General features: G+C 40.2%; 2 protein-coding genes across 6 annotated transcripts; both read left to right on the forward strand.

The window, feature by feature from the left end:
• The first annotated feature begins 263 nt into the window (after window positions 1-263).
• Window positions 264-21,222, forward strand: cdpf1 (cysteine rich DPF motif domain containing 1). 5 transcript variants are annotated; one of them, XM_058986339.1, is made up of 6 exons: window positions 264-876; window positions 13,678-13,778; window positions 16,048-16,091; window positions 16,475-16,587; window positions 19,384-19,495; window positions 20,415-21,222. In XM_058986339.1, exons 4-6 carry the CDS (start codon window positions 16,475-16,477, stop codon window positions 20,535-20,537), a joined length of 348 nt encoding a protein of 115 aa, XP_058842322.1. In that variant the 5' UTR covers window positions 264-876; window positions 13,678-13,778; window positions 16,048-16,091; the 3' UTR covers window positions 20,538-21,222. The 5 variants fall into 5 exon arrangements, with proteins under 5 accessions (XP_058842322.1, XP_058842320.1, XP_033888524.3 ...); XM_058986337.1 differs by lacking the exon at window positions 13,678-13,778 and having other exon boundaries at window positions 265-876; XM_034032633.3 differs by lacking the exons at window positions 264-876; window positions 13,678-13,778 and adding an exon at window positions 14,770-14,951.
• On the forward strand, window positions 892-8,988 carry LOC117420051 (polycystin family receptor for egg jelly-like). Its single transcript, XM_058986332.1, has one exon. It carries the CDS (start codon window positions 1,216-1,218, stop codon window positions 8,152-8,154), a length of 6,939 nt encoding a protein of 2,312 aa, XP_058842315.1. The 5' UTR covers window positions 892-1,215; the 3' UTR covers window positions 8,155-8,988.
• Window positions 21,223-22,357: the final 1,135 nt, after the last annotated feature.

Below are 22,357 nucleotides of genomic sequence, written 5' to 3' on the forward strand. Positions count from 1 at the left end.
TTTACAATACAGTCATATTACACGCTAGGGGACGCCAAAGACTATCAGGACAGCCTAAAATCCGAAAAGCCATATATGTAGCATTGAAACACACACCCACACACACGTTTTGTAGATAGAATAATAATATAATTCGTTTTCTGATAGACTTGTTCAAAAAAGCCAATGTTTGCTCGATATTGCTCAACAAAATCCGAACATCGGTGTTGCTCGAGGCAACATTCCGTCACACAATTTAAAAGTAAGACAAACGGCCGAGATGTCGCTTGCCTTTGTTACTGAGGTATAAACACTATTTCACGTTGTGCTGGTTTTATTTAAAATATTGCGATGCAGTCTACTATCATTTGGAGTTTCGTTTATCTTTTTTATTTTTGTGGTCATGCGTTCTCCCAGCTTCCGATTAGCGAACCGACAGGTTGCCCCGTTAGTGTTATTGAGGGCGAAGTGCACACCAAGATGGATACAGAAACCTTTTTCCCCTGCCGTTTTTGGGAGTTCGGCGTGATTGAGCTACAAAACACCGACTTTAAATCCACGACGGACGACACAGGTCCACCTCCCTTATGCACGTGGCAACAACAAAGCCAATTAATTAAAACAACCACCGAATGGTTCGGGAAAGAGGTAATTACCACCTCCAATCAATCTTTAATCACGATTGACTGCACTGTTGATTTTTGCCAATACCCACAATGCAGGCTTCAAAGAATAGCCATATCTATAATTTCTCAGCGCGTATCTGACATGTTTCTATTAAACGAGTTTGCATATGAGTTTGACATCACAAGGATTGCTTGGTGTGCTGCTTTGAAGAGTTCAGCCTGGTTTTACGAATTCAGCGCTCCAGATGCAACGCCTGAAATTCTTCTTAAGGTACCGTCTGAATCGTACACAGACATTGACTTTGCAAGAATCCCTGATGCTTTAAAAGACAACTGTTCACGGTACTACAGCTATGTAGTTAATGCAGAATTTACTAATATAGGAACTTATATTGTTACAGTAGCTTATGGTGAACGGTATAAAAATGTTTCTGTTGTTGTTCGCCAGGTACTACTAACTGTTTATAACACAAAATCTGAAGTCTTAAATCAAACTGCCGTTGTTCAATTATTCTGGAATGCAACAGACTCCCCAAAAGCAGTTAGCTACCAGCTTACAACTAAAGATAGCAACCAAAATTGGTTCCTTGAATACAATACGTATGCTTACATGAAAGATTTTTGTTCAAATAGCAATATGCCAGAAAGACATGTTTTAGCTGAAATTGTCATTGAGAAAACTGCACCCCTTGAAAATTTCAGTGGAGTCATCACTTTTTCAAATGATACAGTTGAACTTGTTTTGGGCAGTAACGTTATTAATTTGCATTTGAACTTTGTAACAAAACAAATCTACTTGTATTATTTCAGCAGTAGTGGTGGACTTTACTATTCCAAAAATGAAAATACAGATAATGATAATAGCTTGCACTACATAGTTTTTGAACAACAAAGCTTCTTACACTTGATCAAATTCAGTTTAACTAAAGAACATCTTTATACCTTTAGCCTGAGTGTATACTTAGACAAGAGAGCAGAACTGTACAGATCCTTGAACACAACGGACACTGATATTCACCTGTATAGTAGTGGACCTGCACAAGTGGGTGTTACACAGTATATCGTGTGGTTTCTTCCTCTTCAGGATTCCCTGGTTCAATGTAAATGGAATTTTAAAGTTGAGATTGAGTGTCCTAAAAAGCACTTTATCATGTTGGAATTAAGTTATAGTGATAATGTCAGAAATGGATTTGTATATATTCCTGATGTTATTCTGCCATTTGACCCTACTTTTTATGCAGGATTTGTTAGTGGTTTTAATTGTTCATCAGGAAGCGGAGAAGGTTACTTTGAATTAAGTGTCTATTTTGAGAAAAATATTTTTAAGAGGCAAGGTGCACCAGTGTATTTTGTTGAAAAACCCTGCACTCTTCCCAGAGTTGTCATACAGAAGCCAAGCCCCCCTATTATAGCATCGAAAAAAAAGACTGAACAAACTATTTTTTCTTCAGTTGCAATTGACTGTTCGGATGACAGCGGGTTGAGATTCTCCTGGAAGATATACAATGTTACAGATAACAATTCTTTACCAGATTGGGACAATAACCTTAATGTACCACTGATTTCCCCAGTTGACAAATATTTTTTATTTATTCCCAAAGATTCTTTAGAGATTGGTTTATACCTGCTGAATTTCACTGTAAGCTTTTCCACAGCAGAGGGAATGACCTTTAAAAATTCTGACCGAGTTTTTGTAGAAATCCAGAAAAGTGATCTTGAAGCTGACATTTTAGGAGGCTCTTATAGAACTGTTGATTTTAACAAACCTTGGGTGCTTAATGGATCACTTTCTGAAGACCCGGATGCACCTAACACATTAGATGGGTTACATTTTGTTTGGTACTGCTCAAAAAATGCATGGGATTTCCAAACAATGATTTGGTTTATCAATCACCACTGTCACCCAGATCAGAATGAGTTAGCCTGGCCAAAATCATCTGAAGCCATTGTCCAAATGCCCCAGAAAATACTAGCAAGTAATACTGTTTATCACTTCCGATTACATGTTCAAAAAGACTCAAGAGAGAGTTATTTTGATCAAACAGTAAATGTTCTGCCTGGCTCACCACCTGAAATACAAATCAACTGCATACAGAACTGTGGTGCATCAGTAATTTCCAGTAATAGACTTATAGTATCTTCCAAATGTATAAGCTGCGATACTGATGACACGCCTTCCTTTGAATGGTCTTTGTTTTCAATGAAAGATACATCTGAGATTGACTTTGACTGGATTGGGAAAACTGAAACTGGAAGGTTCATCAGATACCTGTCAATAAATACTTTAACACTTCAAAAGGAAACAAATACTGCATTTGAATTACAGGTCAAAGTTAGTACAAGTAGTGGCACACCAAGCACACAGAGATATCCTTTTCATATCAATGAACCTCCGAAAGCAGGAACATGCAGTATTGCCCCAACCAGTGGTATAGCATTAGTAACAACATTTATAGTTCAGTGTTCAGACTTTGTGGATGAGAACCTTCCATTAAAATATAAAGTTAGAGCTTCTGTGGATAGTGGCGAAAGTGTGCTGGCAAGTTCATCACAAGACCTTTCTCAAGGTACAATTGTGTACTTTGGATATCAGCCTATAACACCACCATTTGTACTTCCTTGTGGCATTTCTTCACAACACAGTGATGTGACTTTATATATTCAAGTGTATGATCAGCTAGAGGCATTTACACAAGTATCTGTACTTGTAAAAGTCAAAGACTTAAAATCTGTCAAGGGTAATTTTACAGTGGCTGAAAAACTTCGTGAAATCGCAAGGGGTTCACTGACCAGCTCATTAAAAGGCAGAGACTATGTCAAAGCAGGTGGACTGGTCTATGCAATGGCCTCAGTTTTAAATGCTCCTGACAGTTCACTTGATTTGATGCAAAAGACTGCACTGCGGGAGTTTCTTCTCAACATTTCTTCAAGCATGCCCATGGACTCCATTCATGAAGTCAGTCAATTAGCTGCTAGCATATCTAAATTAACCAAAGGAAGTAGTGAATTAAGCAAGCGCAGCCAGGAACTTTCTGTCACAAAACTAGTGGAAGTTAGTTCTGCTCTTAACAACTATTCTAAAAAAGGCATAGGATCAGAAACAACAGAAAATATAGGCGCTACTGTCATGTCAGCTGTAGCCAACACACTTGAAGCTTTAACAAAATCTAAAGCATTAAACAACACTGATGTCTCACATCAAACTGAAGGTGTGGGTAGTGCTTTCACTGCATTAAAATATTTATCTGATGCCATTTTTCATGGAAAAGTACCAGGACAAAATGCAACAGAATTTAAATCAAAAAAGATGAACATTACTTATAACAAAAATGAGCCTGAAAAAATAACTGACTCTATAATAACCAACAGTGAGTGCACAACATGTTTTTATCCAAAATTGTCTCAAAACATAACTTTTCCACCTGAAGCTACTGTATCTGTTGCTGTTTATGAATTTGAAGATAACCCTTACTCCTGGCTTTCCAATGGAGCCAATTTTTCAACTTCTGTTACTGCTTTTGAAATGCTGGTTTCAGATGACAATGGTAATGTATCCAACCTGGATGTAGAGACTATAGAAGTGGTTATGGTCACTAAAGATAAAGTTCCAACACAAAGTATAATTCTTAAAAAAACGGGAAAAGATATATTAAGTGCAGGATTGAGTTTTGAAATGATTCCAGATGTCAATTCAGATGTTTTAATGCAGTTTTTCTCTAAAATAGATGTTTCATTTTCTGTGGACATCTACCTAGGTAATTCAGTTACAAAGCCTATTGGGTCCTACATATTACCTCGCACAAATACAAAAGGATTAAGAAGTAAAGTCCAAGGAAATGAAACTGTTATAGTTTCTGTAGAGCTTCAAAATCCTTATGTTGTGTATATTCCTCAACAGTTAACTTTGAGTGAAGGACCCAATGATAAGTACAACGTCACCATTTTATTAAAAACAGCCAGCAGTAGGAATATAAGTGATACATTGGTATTAAATATTTCAATTTTTTCTGCACAGTGTTCAGAATTCGACGGGTCCTCTAATAGTTGGAGTAAATTTTCTTGTAAGATGGGACCACTTACAGACAAAGACAAGGTGCATTGCATATGCAACAGCACTTATTTTGCAAGATCAAAAAGTCAAGTACAATTACCTAAAACATATATGCGGTCTGTTGCAGGGAAGGTTTTTGTGTTTCCATATTTTGTGGACCTCAGCAAAATTGGTAGACTGTTTGAAACAGTAGGTAGAAACATGGTGACTTTAATTACTGTTTTTATCATTGTTCTCATTTATACATGTTTAGCAATATGGGCTTTTAAAAGACGTAGATTTGATGAAACAAACAGAGACCAAGTAATTGTTTTGCCAGACAATGATCCCTTTGATAAAGTGTGCTATTTGGTAACTATTTACACAGGCACTTGGCCAGGATCTGGAACGAGTGCTGATGTTTTCTTCAGATTGATAGGTAGCTTGGATCAGAGTGATATCCATCTTCTTAAGCACCCAAAACATAAAACATTCCATAGAGATGACGTTGATACCTTCTTGGTTACCACAAAGACTGACTTGGGTGATCTGCATTCTGTTAGGTTTTGGCACAATAATGCAGGCAATTCTCCAGATTGGTACCTCAGTCGAGTCAAAGTTGAGAACTTGTACAATAAACAGGTGTGGTATTTCATGTGCAGGAAGTGGTTCACCACAAACAAAGATGGTGGAATCTTAGACCGGACTTTTTTAGCTACTAATCAGGACATGTACGTGGACAAAAAAGACTTCTTTGCCATTCAATTGTCAGTTGACTTAAAATGCAATGCTTTGTGGTTTTCTGTCTTTGCACGGGTTATCCAAAGTTCTTTCACCAGACTTCAGAGATTATCTTGTTGTTTTGCCTTGCTGATGAGCAGCCTTCTTACGAATATTGTTTTATTTCGTAGAGAAAGAGATTCAAACAAACAAGACATATATATGTTGCAGTCATTCATGGTTGGGATTGAAAGTTCTCTTATTAATGTGCCGGTGCAAATTATACTTACTAGTTTATTTAAATATTCTAAACAAGAAACTGCGACTCCAACAAATGCACCTTACCATAACATATTACAATATCTAGAAGAAGAGGAAAACAGGTGCATAAATCAGTGGTTAGTCAGAATGTCTGATGCTCAACCTAGAGACTGGAGGGAACGCCTACAAAGGTGGTACTTGTTGGAAGGGTCTGTTATTTCCGATGGAGATAATTATAATATAAAGTCAAAGTCCCAGAGTCTTAAGTCCTCTACTGCGAGTTTAAACTATGTTTTGCCTGCTTCTGTGACAGATGCTATTTTTACAGAAGATGAGGATGAAAATGATGTAAAAGATGAGAAAGAAACCAAGGAGCTTCAGCAAAACAAGCCAGAGGAACCATTAGCAAAGGTGGATGTAACCAAAAACTTATTTCCAAAAATTACACCAATGCTCTTTACAAATAGTTCAAAGGTAGTCCTTTCTTGGTGGTGTGTGTATGTGGCATGGTGCTTTATCATTATCTGTATATCCATATCTGGTTTCTTTATCATACTGTATGGCCTTTCCTATGGCACAGAGTTGTCATTAAAGTGGATTTTTGCTTCCACAGTTTCAGTACTTCAGACTCTGTTAATTGTTCAGCCCATCAAAATTGCATGCATTTCTGCCATCAGCTCTTTTAGAAAGAGACGTTACAGCGACCTTCCTTGGCCAAGCTCAACGAAACTTCTAGAGATTGACATGGGAGAAGTTCCTCAGAATATCGACGAAATGCAAAGCAGACATTCTGAGTTGATCAGAGCTAGAAAGAGCAAAACATACAAACCTCTGGGGGATGATGAAATCACAGCAATGATGAGAAGAGATGCAATTAAAACAAAAGCTTTCATTTTCTTAAAAGGCATTGTTAGCCATTTCATAGTCATAGGCCTAGTGCTACACATAGCCTACTCAAATGATCATACACGTGCCTTTTACTACAAGAAGTTTATTAAAAGCAAATTTTCTGCAGATCTAAGCACCGTTGATGCAATAGATCCATTTTACTTATGGATGAACAACAAGGCTTTACCTTTACTCCATGATCCAAGCAATCCGCCGTTTGTATCAGAAATCAACTCCATAATTGTTGGCCTGGCTAGGATACGTCAGATTAGAGCAAAACGGGGACAAGTACACTGCATAATAAAGGATAGTTCTATGTTCAGCACAATGATTAGGACAGGGCGTTGCCAACCAAAATATGGGAAAGAACAAGAAGAAAAAAATAATTACAATAATTCCTGGGAAACCGTTTACCATGTAACTTCAGAAGAAAATATCAGAGCGTATACAGGTTGGGTCTATGAAAGCAACTCTTTCCCATGGGATTATGAAAGTTATGGAGAGCAACATGTTTATGGAACAGGAGGCTACACTGTGTACTTCTTTCCCACTGTAAGCATGGATAATTCTTCTCAAAAGCTACTGGATCTGAAGACAAACAACTGGCTTGATGGAAACACGTGGGCTGTAATTTTAGAATTGACTGTTTATAATCCTGATGTCAATTTATTCTGTGCAATTTCAGTTGTCTTTGAAGCCAGTCCTTTTGGGGATATCAATGGGGTTGTATCAGTCAAGCCCTTTTCAATGATTACCCTTGACAAATTATTTAATTCTAATATTTTAGTCAACTTTGCCTTTGTACTTTTTCTTATAGTATATCTCACAGAGGAATGCATAACAATGATCAGAGAAAAGAAAAGATATATCAGAAAAATTAATAACCTCATCAATTTTGGTCTAAAATCTATCTTTTTGGTTACAGTGGGCCTCCAAATCTCCATGTTTTATAAATCTTCTGAAATGCTTAATTTTTACAACCTCTACAAACAGTCATTCATTCCTTTACATGCCATGGCTTCCCATGATGAGATTTTCAGAATAACTGTTGGGTTTTTATTTTTCTTTAGTGTTTTAAAAACTCTTAGATATGCCAAATTTATTTACACTGTGCGTCTTGCCCAAAGTACCATCTTGGTTGAACTGCCTGGTATCTGTTCCATAGCAATAGTACTATTGGTATTTTTTCTTATTTACACTGCTTTTGGGCATTTAGCATTTGGCCAGCAAGATGTGAATTTTAACAACTACCTTCATGCAGCTGAAACCGTCTTATCCTACTGTGTTTTATCTTTTCAAAAGGCTGAGTTTACAAGTAACTTCCTTCTTGCTGCTTTTTATCTGACCACCTTCATGCTAGTTATGGTTTGCATATTAATAAACCTATTCCAGTCTGTGATTATATTGTCGTATGAGAAAATGAGGAGACCTGTCCACGAAGATCCATCTGATGAGGCAGAAGTGGTGGCTTTTTTGGTTCACAAACTGCAGTTCATTTTTTACTCCCTAATAGGCAGGAAGGTTACTGAAAATGAGTTTAAGAGCTTCAATGGTTTGCTATATGGGCATCCTAAAAAGATGGAAGACAATAGCATAGGACTGAATACAAAGGATATCAATGGCAAGAAGATTGCTTACATACTTATCTGACTTTAAAATGTTCATGCTTACATGTGTTCCTAGCTGGGGTTTTTTGTTCTTTGTTTACACTGTTACAGTTTTGAAAAGCATTTAATATTTGTGCTATTGTGATACCACATAAATACTTTTTATTAATCCAAAAACATTTTGTTGTACATTATTATAATTGTTTGCTTCAGTAGAAACGAATCACAAAATACATATCTAAATGACCATAGCCTTGAGGATTAAGAACAAATGGGCTCATTGGATATTGTGAACCACATTTTATAAAATGGCTTGGAAATTCCCTGCATTCTGGTCGGCTGCTGACATTCAAAGCCAGTACAACTGTACAACCAATGGTTCAGACCTCATTTCATTCCATGCATCAAGATCAAAGCGCATCTGGATCAACAGCTTTTTAAAGTGAAATTCCCTGCCATTACAGCTGGTGGTTAAGATCTACAGGCCACTGAGATGTGTAGTTCTTTTCATAATTATTAAGCAAAATAGGCTGCGTCTGTTAAAGGGTACATCAGCACTGCATGGAAGATAAAACATAAACTATCCCACCTTACTTTTCCGAATGTATTTGGTCATTGTATAATAATCTGTATGCACCCAAACATCTGCATAATGCCACACTGCTATGTCCCACTGTTCTCAAGCATCTCTTCTGAGCCAAAAAACATGACTTCCTCATGTACTTCCTCACATGTACTCTGAAACATACCAGCGCATGCCCAATGAAGCGTTGTATAAGCTATATTACCTCTGTGTTGAAACACACTAGTCTGTGTGACAAACATGATCTGTTTAATTTTACATAAGGAATGAACTTGTACCTGCTTTCGTTTTGTGTAGCAGACATCTTTCGCATTGTACATGTTTCCTTCGCATGTTGTATTTTGATGTATTATGTGGCGGAGTGTCCCGCCCCTATTTATTATTATTTGTATTTTTGTTTGCGGCGCGGGTAAAAGCGCCGCGTCTTTTGTTATTATATTTAAAAACCCCGTGAGGATGCATGGCTGATCAGCTACTGATTATTTAACTAGCTGACAGTCATGCATCCTTACCAAACGCGTGCAGACTCTGGCCGAGGGATAATAAGATAATTACCAACTAGTTAATCCCTCGGCCAGAGTATATAAACCAGCAGCACTCTGCACTCGGGGTTGAGAGTGTAGAGGAGAGTACGGGAGAACGGAGAGAGAAAATAACATTTAAAAAAACAATTGCTAAAACGTGCTGGATTAGCCAGCACGACACTTACTTGTTTGTTTGTTTATTCGTTTGGCCCTCGCGCCTTTTTGTTTTGTGTTTTTGTTTAATATTTTGTTTTGTTTATTAAATACGCTGAGTGCACTAACACTCAGCTTCAACCGCCCATCCACTGTTTGGTTTGAGTTACTTCCTGGTCCGTGACGTCATCCACATCACCACTGCGAGCCAGACTGTCACATATGGTGTCCTGCGTGGGACAAACAACGCCTCCAACAGCCGGACCAGGATTGAAAAGTGCGTTTTTTTTTGTTTGTTCGTTTTTTTTTCAAATTAAAAATGGGGAAAAGTAGCCGGAGGAGAAAGCAGCAGCAGCAGCAACAACAGCAGCAGGAGGCGCAGCAACATCAGCCTTACCTTGCCACACTGGATATCTGCCTCACCTGCCTGAAGGGTGAGGAGTGGTGCTTCGCGGTTGGTGAGGTTGGGCACGTGGCACCAGACCAACCCCCTCCATGGCAGGAGAAAGAGGAGCCAGAGCGTCCAGTGAGGGAGGACCTGCATCCTCCAAAGAGGACGAATGCACTCTCCTCTGAGGGAGTCTGGGACTGGCTGGTGGAGCCGGGGAGGGATTATGAGGAAGCCCTCCCTGCAGTGATCAACCTCCTGTGGGCAAGAGATGGGGAGCGCTGGGAGGCCTGGGAACAGCAACACCACCCAGCTTCCCTCCCAGACATCGCAGCCATGGTGTTCAACTACCTGGCTGCGGATATGGGAGAGACCCTGCTGCTGCCATCTCCAGCATCAGAGGGAGAGGAGCCATCGCTGCCGTCTCCAGCGCCAGAGGGAGAGGAGCCATCGCTGCCGTCTCCAGCGCCAGAGGGAGAGGAGCCATCGCTGCCGTCTCCAGCGCCAGAGGGAGAGGAGCCATCGCTGCCGTCTCCAGCGCCAGAGGGAGAGGAGCCATCGCTGCCGTCTCCAGCGCCAGAGGGAGAGGAGCCATCGCTGCCGTCTCCAGCGCCAGAGGGAGAGGAGCCATCGCTGCCGTCTCCAGCGCCAGAGGGAGAGGAGCCATCGCTGCCGTCTCCAGCGCCAGAGGGAGAGGAGCCATCGCTGCCGTCTCCAGCATCAGAGGGAGAGGAGCCATCGCTACCGTCTCCAGCATCAGAGGGAGAGGAGCCATCGCTACCGTCTCCAGCATCAGAGGGAGAGGAGCCATCGCTGCCATCTCCAGCATCAGAGGGAGAGGAGCCATCGCTACCGTCTCCAGCATCAGAGGGAGAGGAGCCATCGCTACTGTCTCCACCAGCAGAGGGAGAATGCCTGCTGGTTTCGCCTCCACAGCCTGGGGAGGAGCCCGAACGTCCTACGCCCGAGTGGGAGGAGCCCGAACGTCCTACGCCCGAGTGGGAGGAGCCCGAACGTCCTACGCCCGAGTGGGAGGAGCCCGAACGTCCTACGCCCGAGTGGGAGGAGCCCGAACGTCCTACGCCCAAGAGGGGGGAGTCGGTGCGTCCACAGCCCAAGAGGGAGGAGTCGGTGCGTCCACAGCCCAAGAGGGAGGAGTCGGTGCGTCCACAGCCCAAAGAGGGGGGAGTCGGTGCGTCCATAGCCCAAGAGGTGGAAGTCTGCGCTTCCACAGCCTTAGGACCCAAGCTGCAGTCCCAAGAGCCAGAAGGGGAGGAGTTACAGGCTCAACCCCCTGAATTTTTCTGGGGGGGAGAAGGGCAGGATGCTGGTGTTCCCCAGCAGCCTCTATTTATGCTGCTGAAGGGAGCACGGCACACACCAGCCCAGCCGCCACAGCAGAGGGAGCCAGCACCGCCACAGCCTCCCTCTGAGTGGCCAGCATCCGCCCCATCGCCTCTGCCTCCACCACCACCAGGAGCAGAGCAGCAGGAGCTGCCTCTGTCTCCACCACCACCAGGAGCAGGGCAGCAGGAGCTGCTTCTGTCTCCACCATCACCAGGAGCAGAGCAGCAAGAGCTGCCTCTGCCTCCGCCACCTCCACCAGCAGAGGGTGAATGCCTGCTGGTTCCACATCCACCGTCGTGGGAGGACTGCTTGCCCCTCCCACCTCCACCAGCAGAGGGTGAATGCCTGCTGGTTCCGCCTCCACCGTCGTGGGAGGACTGCTTGCCCCTCCCACCTCCACCAGCAGAGGATGAATGCCTGCTGGTTCTGCCTCAACCGTCATGGGAAGGACTGCTCCTGCCCTGCCTCGCACCACCCAGGGATGCCTGCCTCGCATCGCCTGGGGCTGCCTGTTCCACATCGCCTGGGGTCGCCAGGGATCCTGCTTCGCCTGGGGTCGCCAGGGATCCTGCTTCGCCTGGGGTCGCCAGGGATCCTGCTTCGCCTGGGGTCGCCAGGGATCCTGCTTCGCCTGGGGTCGCCAGGGATCCTGCTTTGCCTGGGGTCGCCAGGGATCCTGCTTCGCCTGGGGTCACTACACTGTGGTCGGAGCCCCACGGAGGGGAGCTGCCGGCCATGAAGAAAGGGGGGGAGGTCAGGAGACCAGCTCCCCCAGCCGCACTTTCGCGGCCGGAGATCATGTGGTCAGAGCCCCACGAAGGGGAGCTGCCAGCCATGGAAAAGGGGGGGGAGGTCAGGAGACCAGCTCCCCCAGCCGCACTTTCGCGGCAGGAAATACTGTGGCTGGAGCCCCGTGAAGGGCAGCTGTCAGCCATGAAGAAGGGGGGGGAGGTCAGGAGACCAGCTTCCCCCGCAGCAATTTCGCTGCAGGAGAAAGGGTGGCCAGAGCCCCACGGAGGGGAGCTGTCGGCCATGAAGAAGGGGGGGCAGGTCTGGAGACCACCCCCCAAAATTGTTTGGCCAGAGGAGCTGGCCGGTGCGCGGGCCATTGGAACACTACGGCTGTTTGGGTGGGAGGAGGACATCCCACCGTGGCCGCCACCTTTGGCCCGTTGCTGCCCCTGTTCCTGCGCCGGGACTGCTGACCGGGACTTTGGGGACTAAGGGGGGAGGTGGCCGAAAAGGCCATGTGTGCTGCGCACAAGGGGGGGCATGTGTGGCGGAGTGTCCCGCCCCTATTTATTATTATTTGTATTTTTGTTTGCGGCGCGGGTAAAAGCGCCGCGTCTTTTGTTATTATATTTAAAAACCCCGTGAGGATGCATGGCTGATCAGCTACTGATTATTTAACTAGCTGACAGTCATGCATCCTTACCAAACGCGTGCAGACTCTGGCCGAGGGATAATAAGATAATTACCAACTAGTTAATCCCTCGGCCAGAGTATATAAACCAGCAGCACTCTGCACTCGGGGTTGAGAGTGTAGAGGAGAGTACGGGAGAACGGAGAGAGAAAATAACATTTAAAAAAACAATTGCTAAAACGTGCTGGATTAGCCAGCACGACACTTACTTGTTTGTTTGTTTATTCGTTTGGCCCTCGCGCCTTTTTGTTTTGTGTTTTTGTTTAATATTTTGTTTTGTTTATTAAATACGCTGAGTGCACTAACACTCAGCTTCAACCGCCCATCCACTGTTTGGTTTGAGTTACTTCCTGGTCCGTGACGTCATCCACATCACCACTGCGAGCCAGACTGTCACAATTATTATGATTAATGTTGCATTCAATAAAAATAAAAATAAATAAATGAAACATCTGTGCTGTGTAAGCGGTTGCGGGGAAAAGAAAACAAAGACGGAGTTGTTCTCATTTCCAACTAATGACACAATTATAGGAGCACTGTGTTATTTCAATATACGTCCCCAAAGTCTTAGATATAGCTTAGGTGTTTTATCTGTCATGTAGTGCTGATGTACCCTTTAAACATGGTATTTGCTGTACAAGAGGTGATTGAAATTTGCACCACATAATTAAGTACAACAAATGTAATTGGTTTTGACATTAGGTGGTAGACGTTTGTTTTAGAGTACAAACAATATGAAGTTGGCCTAAACCACATTTACCACATTTTGTGTGCAGAGCAGATCTAGTTAAAGTTATGCAAAACTGAAATATGTTCCAGAAACCGCCATGTCAGGGTTGGTGTTGGTGGTCTCGTTTAATGATCTATAGGGATGGATCTTAATACTGCTGGCATACCTGCAACATCTTATAGATTTGGCCCTGCACTCTATTGACAGTGTGATGGTAGGTATTTATCATTTTGTGTCCATCATCTGTACAGATTAGGGTCGTATCCATAAAGCAATATCATACCAGTAAATGCCTAGGACCCAAATGCATATATTGACATGATACTGAGTTATGAATAAGACCCATAGTTTCCAAAGCAACTGGAATAAAATAATACAGCGAGTTGCCTAGAAAGAGTCTCCATCTTGTGCCTGATAGGTAAACTGTATAGATGGAGTTCAATACACAATGTATGCTACTGTGACAGGACGGCAGAGTGGACGACGTCCCCAGACCAGGAAGTTGACACACACATACAGGTACTGCGGGTTGAAGCGCTGTGCATGTATTTATTTAAATAGAAACAAATCAAAAGGACAAACCAAACACAGCTCACAGAGACAAAATAAAAAGGTGAGTTTCGCGTGGCCGATGCAGATCCACATTATAAACACATAAGCATAACAACAATGTGTAGGTCTTTAGGTATGGGTTAAAAAAACAAACAAAGAAAAGCGGAATTTAATTTGAACATGGTGACGCTCTTAATTTCTATTCCCCTCGGATTTTTAAATTTACCAGATACAATGGAGATGAAAAGGTATGATATTTTCACATCATAGAAGCACCCATCAAATGTTGCTACCTTCAATAGAGATGCCAGGGTTATGACATTTTGACAGCTCACAACCTCCCATCAGATTTTGCTACCTTAGATAATTGCCAAGATATGAACATTTGAAAGCTGATCTGCATCCATCAGATTTTGCTGCCTTTAATAAAGAACATTATCAAAGTATGATCTATTTTAACCGTCTATCAATTTGTAGACCTAGATCAATTACCGAAATACTGTGTTACATTTTCACAACAGGCAGGATTTGGTATTTATGGGAACTATATTAATTTATTATTATTATTACAGATATTTGCCTGGTGTGAGTTCCGATACTATTTGTCATGTTTTTTATATTAGTTTGAAAATAAGTAATGTTATTATATTACATTATTTTAGTTATGCTATATAATTTTTAGAATCTTTTTAAATCGACCACCAAGATGAATTGTTGGATTGTTTTAACAGAGTAGACCAAATAACGTCTATAGCTACGGGTGACATTTTGGTACAGGTATCAGATTTTGACCAGGTAGCAAAATGTGACTATTATACATGTAATATTTTGTTACCGGTAGCAAACTTTGACGAAGTAGCTCAAATGTACTTCTTTACACGGGTAGTTCGCCGAAATTACGTAATAGCACACTACAGAACAATTTTGATCCTTCAGGGATTCCGTAGCGTGACACAGGAAAAACAAGAGGGGTCAATTGCAATGAACTGACAGTGGCGTGCTAACTGGACAGAGGTTATGTTGTAGTATGGAGGACAGGGCTAACATTAGTGCCAATTGCACCGAATTAAATCTCCAGATGTTCTAGGTGGATGTTAAGATTATCTCATTTGCATTGTAACAACCGTCTGCCCCCTAGAAGTGTGTACAGGTATAAAATTAGTTCAGCAATTCTTTCATAAATTCAGTTATAAATCATAAATTATTATTATTTTTTTAATGAATATAACTGTTTGTTTATAAAAAGTCAATGAGTGAAATATTATTACATTAGCGTATCTGTAAAATGCAATTAATACATTGATAAATAACGTGCTTAGTTGTCATTATGAAATTCGAACGTAAAGATTATTGTTGCATTGCTATACACCATGGTATATTTGATAACCTATTTTGCGCATTTCATTAATGTACTGAGCAACTTCAGTGTTTCAGTACTGCTAGATTAACTACCTTGCTGGAGTTAATATTGGCACCTTGTATTTACAATTTTTTATTTAATTATATATTTTAGCAAATTAGACGTGGTGCGATATATAATCCAATGGAGTGGGCCGTTTTGTACAATTTCTAATTAATTAATTTGAATAGTTTTCTTCAAAAGGAATTAAGAATTCAGTGTATTAATCACATAAGGTCTTGTCTACATAACTTGTTTAATTTAGAATTTATGTAATAGTAAACAATTGTTTTATCGAGTTTTATTAAAATAAAATCAATATTGTGTAATGACAACACTGATAATAGTTGTTCTTTACAACATCGATGAAAATACGGAATAATTAATTCTACCCCCAACCCACTCACTGACACTTCTCAAACAGAAAGAGAATGATCAATTTAATCCCGAGGTCTGTGCAAAAATTCTTTCCGATCATTTGGGTTTAACTGGAGGTGGTCCTCAGATTGTACTACCGCGCTACTAGCTAGTACCATGTTTAACAGCCAGATACGTACTAAATTCAACAGTACATTGCAATGGACCCGATAGATTTATAAATAATAATAAATAAAGCCCATTTGTGTATTTATTATAACTGGTAATATGTATTTTTTTGTTCAGTAGATATAATAACCTAAAATATTACAGCAAACATGCTTAATTTTGACATTCAAACAATCGACGTATGTGAATAATCCTATAGTACTGTACTCGATAAAATGGTAAACACATAATTTTTGTAAATCCATTACGAACCCATCATTTAATTTATTATATTGCCTACTATTGTTTCAGCTGAAAACCTTTTTTGCCTACTCATATGGGAGACAGTGCTAACGGTAAGTCCCAAACTTTTCATTGTTATTACAGTATTTTTCTAAAAACAACGCTACGTTGTAGAAAATTGCCTTTAATTGACTGAAATATGCAGTTTTGACAGCCTAGTTAAATGTCCATTATACTGGATGCAGTTGAGGTGGGACACAGACAAGCTAATTTAAACTAAAGGTCCCTTGATAATCTAGAAGCAATAATCAATCTGTAATGGGTCACATTGTAAAGTGCTCTTAATCTAACCCACCCATTCCAAAAACTGCTAACTGAAAACTATATAGCTATTAATACCATGTTATTAAATGTATCAAATATTATTTTTACTTAAATACAGTTTCACCAGTGCTTTTCTTAATGACTGGTGTTATATTATGATTGTATTGATTAGATGGAGTACAGTGGGGAAGGAAGCGCACAAGGAGTATTCAGTTGCGAGCTCTGTGGGTTGTCCACACCTTTCAGTTATTACGGACAGAAGCCTCCAAACACCAGCTCTATTGTGTGAGTACGATTGCCACTTGGAGTGACCGAAACATAAAGACACTTGATTATAATTGAATTTGCGCAGCAGTGCACAGTGTGTTGTTTGAACAGTCTAGATAGCAATAACAATTATTTTGTGTAACCTGATTTCAGCACTATAGGTGTAAGCTGTAATCCCATAGGCCTATAAACCTTTATTTATAGTATGTATCCCTACAGCTGGCACCAGATTTACAAAGACAAATCAGTTGTCTGATGGCTAATTGTGAAGACTATAGGCATTATGGGAACTATATGCATATGACATATTTTAGTTTTGGCTGTAAGTAGGGCTTCTGGTTTTCAGTGCTTTACCCCAACTTTTCTACTCTCCTTTAAAAATGAAATTGATACCCGTTAAGCCTTTCGTGTATCTGAATCACAACTGAAACGTGTTAATAGTAAACCTGATTTAATCGGTTAATAGGTTTTGATGCTGTTTTCTACAACTCACCTGTGCGAAAGAGGATTTTCTTCACAATATTCTTCAAAATATCGTCCCAAAAAAGTTTCTGGGGACACTGGCACCAGTGTTCCAAAAGTGGGACTGTCCCTTCCAAAACCTTAGCCTTACCAGACGGTAAAACCCTCTTATGAGGATTATATTGCTATTAGAAAATAGATAAGTTTAATAACATTTAAAGTTTTTCTGTTTTATTTCTTTTGTGATTTTATGCAGCACTAGTTTTTGTTGCTAATGAATGCAAATGTTTTTTCTTAATATTCCAGGAGTAATGTGGTTTGCTCAAATTTCCATCTGTGGTCTGGTAGTTTTTAGGCTTCAGTATTGCAGTGGTGGACTATGTCGTGTCATGGGTATTTCCAATTGTCTAAATCAGTGGTTTTCAACCCTGGTCCTTGGGGACCCCCTGTGTGCTGGTTTTCATTCCAACTGAGCTCTCAGTTACTTAACTAAACCCTTTAATTGAACTAATAATTAGCTTAAAAGTTGCAGATTTCAAATTTATTTATAATATTTTAAGTTGAAATCAAGGTTTAGGAGCTGAAAACAATTAAAGGCACAATTAAGCTAATTATTAGTTCAGTTAAGATTAAATCAATAGTTTAAATATTGTTTTTATATATTACCCCTTTTGTCTAGAGGTTTCAGCTAAAGTACCCCTTTACAATGTTTCGCTCTTCTGAATAATAACACAGTTGTAATAAAAGGCAGAGTAATCTGATTAACAAAAATACATTTGTTCCTGTTTATTTAATATATAATTTGTTGCAGCAGTTTAGGACTGACAAACTGCTTGCTCAGGACAGAATACCAAACAGTAGGCCTAATACTTAAAACTTAATTACAGGTCTTTATGAACAGAATCAAGACAGTAGTGTTCTGCAAAGTTATAAATAATCCAAAATAGTCTGCACTGTAAATGTTTATCACTTTACCATTTACTTCCCATCTCGGCATGTGCCATTTAAAATGTTTACAATATCAAAAACATTAACCTCAAGGTAAAACTACAATAACTAACAATGAGAAACTGTTTTTATTAAAGCCAACATAAAAGTGATCCAAACGGACTCAGTATAACTTTCTGTTGCTTGGCACGGTCTGTAGACTCCTGTAGACTGTTTCTTCCTTCATTTTTCTTTTTCAAGTAAGAGAAATGATACACAGGATAATCTGGATGTACACTGACATGCAGCCTTGTGCAGTTTAAGATATCTAAAATGAATATATCTGTAAATCAGTTAGCGATATCTAAAAATGAAATACATATTTGAAATTGATTTACAGATATCTTTAAGTAATATGTAGCTATCTGTAAAACATGTGGATTTTGCTAGCATGGGCAGGCAAACTGTCATTTAGAGATCTTAGAATGCAAGTTCTCTTATCTTTAAAATAAGTGTAAGGTTTTTAAAGATCTCAGAATCATTAAGATATCTCAGTTACTTCCTGTCCATTTAAACATGTAAAAGAAAATTACAGCAAACCTTTTATTTATTTAGGATCCTAATTAAAAAATAAAAAGGTAGCTGTACTTTTGTACATGTTTTACAAACAGTTCACAAACCATGTTTGCATTTGTGTACGAGGTAACTGATCTGAAGAACCGCTCCAGTAAGTAGATTTGTTTTAGTATTGAGGTATTATTTAGGCTATTAGAAATGCCCAGAACGTGACATAGTCCACCACTGGCATAATGAAACTTGAAGGCTACTACACCACAGATGGAATTCTGAGTAAACCGCATTACTCATGGAATATTGAGGAAAACTTTTGTATTCATTAGCAACAAAAACTAGTGCTGCATAAAATCACGAAACAAGCAATGTCATTTTTTTTTTTTTTTTTTAACATATCCATTTTTTAATATCAGTAGAACCCTCATAAGACGGCTTTAACATATGGTAAGGACCTTCTCATTATGTTAAATTATCTTTCACACACGCAGAGTAATTTTAAATTTTAAAAGTGAAAACCGTCAAAATGACTGCTGTGACGGTTCTAATGTTTAAATTATACGTGTCATTGGCAAGGAATATGTTGGTGATGTTGGCCAAGTTTAGGTTTATGAATTGAAGGAGTTAGCTCTAATGGTTTAGCTCATGAGTTATTGAAATAATGTTTTGATAAATAAAATGCAGCTTTTTATTCGTGAAACCTTGTGTAGACTTGTGTTGGCATCTTAACACATATCTAGAAAGACTTGTGAACAGATTCCTACTTCAGAGCATAAGCAAGATCCTGATGGTAGAATCTTTTGTATGCTGGTTTGTTTTTTGTTGACTGAGTTCTGGCATTGTGTTTCTATATAGCTTACTGGAGGAGTGCTACGTGATGAAGGATCCCTTCAGCCCTGAGAAGGAGAAGTTCCTGGTCATCGGTTCGCACTGCAGTTTGTGCAGGAAGCGGGTTTGTGTTGGGACGGTACGTTTGTTTGCATGCAGCTATAGCATCCTAGATTCGGATGTTTTGTCAGGTATCAGAAGCTAAGCAGAGTAGGGCCTAGTCATTTATTTTTGTGAATATTAATTTAGTAGTTTTACCACTGGGGACTCCCTGTTAATAAGCATCTTCAGGAGGGGAGCTTGTACGAGTTTGCAGCTCTGCTGCACTGCAAATATCTCAAACCACTGCAGACTAGAAACTTTTGCCTCCACTGCAGACTAGAACCTAACTCCTGGCCCAAGCTCTTGTATTCTCCAGACTGGACTACTGTAACTCTCTCCCTGCTGGTCTGCCTGCTTCAGCTCATTTAAAACTCTGCTGCTCGTCTTGTATTCTCCCAAACTCGCTTCTCTCATGCTACCCCTCTGCTTTGCACTCTCCAAGGGCTACCTATCTCTGCTTGCATTCAATTCAAGACCCTTGTTCTTGTCTACTGCTCTCTTCACCACTGCCTCTCCTACCTCCAATCCTTCGTGTCTCCCTACACCCCCCTCTCTGCTCCTCCTCTACTGGTTGACTGGTCATGCCTTCCCTCCACTCTCCATTCTCCCGTGCCTGCTTCTTCTCTTCCATGGGCCCTCTGTGGTGGAACCAGCTACCGGAGAACTTCAAGACTGCTCCGTCTCTCACTGCCTTCCGCCGCCTTCTCAAGACTCACCTGTTTAGACTGCACTTGTACATCTCTTGATCCGCCCCTCCTACTATGCACTGGACTTGCCTGACCTGTGCAGCACGTTGCTAGATCCTTAGCTATTGCACTACAGTGTCTTTGTAGATATAACTGTTGTAATCCTAACACATTATGCAGTCATGTGAGGGACAGACAATTTACATAAATCCTATGAAGTCGAAAAAATGAACTTGGTTCCTTTTATTTATTTATTTATTTATTTTACAGGAATGTAGCCTGTTCTACACAAAGCGTTTTTGTCTGCAGTGCATCAAAATGCATTTGGAAGAATTTCCCCAGGAAGTGCAGCAAGAACTGACAAAGAGAAAATCTGTTCAGAAGAATGACTAATGAAAAACAAAATAAGGGACTATAAAGGAACACCAAGAGCTGGAGTACTGTAGTAGGATGTCTAAACAAAATGTATGTCAAGCTGGTCCATTACAGCTCAGCTCTCTGTCTGTCTGCCTGTTGAAAAATAGCTTTTTGACACCATACTCTATTGTTTGTTGCAGGAACAGCCTGTAGACAAATGTATGACCTTTTTAGTGTTTGCTGTTATCTGTGTGATTGGTGGTTGTATGATTTAATACAGGAGATAGAACTGTGTTCCAAACCAATCAGAATCAACATGTCCTAGTTTGTCTTGGAAGCCCATCTTGGATAAACGACCTTGAAGTTCCTCTGAACTTAACTAATGTTGAATTTTCTGGCACACTGGAAAAATTATATTTAAAAAATGCCAAGGTCATTGTGTGTTTTTCATCTACAAAAGTTTTCACATTTTTGGTTGCCAATACATTCCGGGCAGAGAAAAAGCAATGAAATTATCCTGAATGCTATGCACATTTAAACAAGAACTGAGCCACCTGTCAGTTTATATGTATGGCTTGTGTTCCAGTCGCGGATTCAGACCAGTTCACATTGGTTCACGTGAACCAGTCAGAAAACAAATATCAATCCACGTTTTTGACATTCAAAATGTATTTATTTTAAATAAAGTAATAATCCAAATGTGATGCTTTCCTAAAAACTATATTATGCTAGTGCTTTGTTTCACTTGTAGGATTTGTGGTGTTATTTACTTATAGTTCTATCAAATACCCTAAGCCTTCTATTAAGTTATTTAATATGAATTATTAAATATTAATGACAAGTCTTGAACAATGGTAAATGTTAATAATCAAATCACATTTATTAAAACAATAATATCCATGGTCACTGATAGTACAAAAACAGCAGTTTACTGCAACATATTTCTCTAGATGTGAAATATTATTCAGCTAGCTTTAACAGCTACAAAATACTTGATCAATATGACCTGCACTGTGGAATTCTTTTTACAGGCCTGATCTGGAGATTTCAAATGGTCTGAGAAATTCAATGCATTGCCCAAACTCTTTAGTTTATATAGGTACAGCTCTGCGGCATTACGTTGCTCCTGTTGCTATGCATTTTAACACAGTTTAGTTTAATTCCTAATATGTATAAATCAAATGGGTTATACTACATCTGAGATCATTCTCTTTACCGCTCGGGGCCCTGCATTCACGCATGGAGTAATACCTATACAGTCAAGACCACATATTATTTTCAGTGCATTTTCTGCAGAATGTTCCCTTGAGGACAGGATTTGATCTTAACTTGCAGAGAACAGGCTGTATAAATCACTGCCTTTTACACAGAACCAGCATTAATTTTCATTTGAACCCTTCACACTCTACACCTGTCCAAGATTGCTGACCAAGTAAATGTTTACATCTCACCCCTATCACCCATTCTGATTGGTTTGCTGTGGAAAAGGCAGGTCTTCTATTGGTTACAAAAAAACAAAACAAAGGGCTGACAAGAGAGCCTCTGGTAAGGTACAGATTAATGTTTTAAACTTCTTTGGCCTTTAAGGTAGTACCGGTGTTTACGTTTTTTGTAAACTGGCATTAGATGCAGGTATGTCTGCTGAGAATAGCCACCCAAATGACAGTGGACTATATTTTAAAGTAAGAACACACACTGTCAGATGCAAAGCGCTGTGAGCTTTTCATGCAGCCACATGAGAAATATGAATTACCAAAACAAAAGACATCAGACTACAAAGTTGGGCCAGCTTTCTTGGCTGCTTTATTCAGCAGTTGATGGAGCCTACTGCAAATATTGCATACTTTTTGGTAGAA

The sequence above is a fragment of the Acipenser ruthenus genome, chromosome 14 (assembly GCF_902713425.1).
Source record: "Acipenser ruthenus chromosome 14, fAciRut3.2 maternal haplotype, whole genome shotgun sequence".
NCBI lineage: Eukaryota > Metazoa > Chordata > Actinopteri > Acipenseriformes > Acipenseridae > Acipenser > Acipenser ruthenus.

Bases quoted from the DNA above. Each gene is read 5' to 3' on its own strand.
- LOC117420051 (XM_058986332.1), top strand. From the start codon at position 1,216: ATGAAAGATTTTTGTTCAAATAGCAATATGCCAGAAAGACATGTTTTA.
- cdpf1 (XM_034032633.3), top strand. From the start codon at position 14,903: ATGTTAAGATTATCTCATTTGCATTGTAACAACCGTCTGCCCCCTAGA. The intron at 14,952-16,047 runs GTGTGTACAGGT...CTATTGTTTCAG, and splicing joins CAACCGTCTGCCCCCTAGAA to CTGAAAACCTTTTTTGCCTA. The intron at 19,496-20,414 runs GTACGTTTGTTT...TTTATTTTACAG, and splicing joins AGCGGGTTTGTGTTGGGACG to GAATGTAGCCTGTTCTACAC.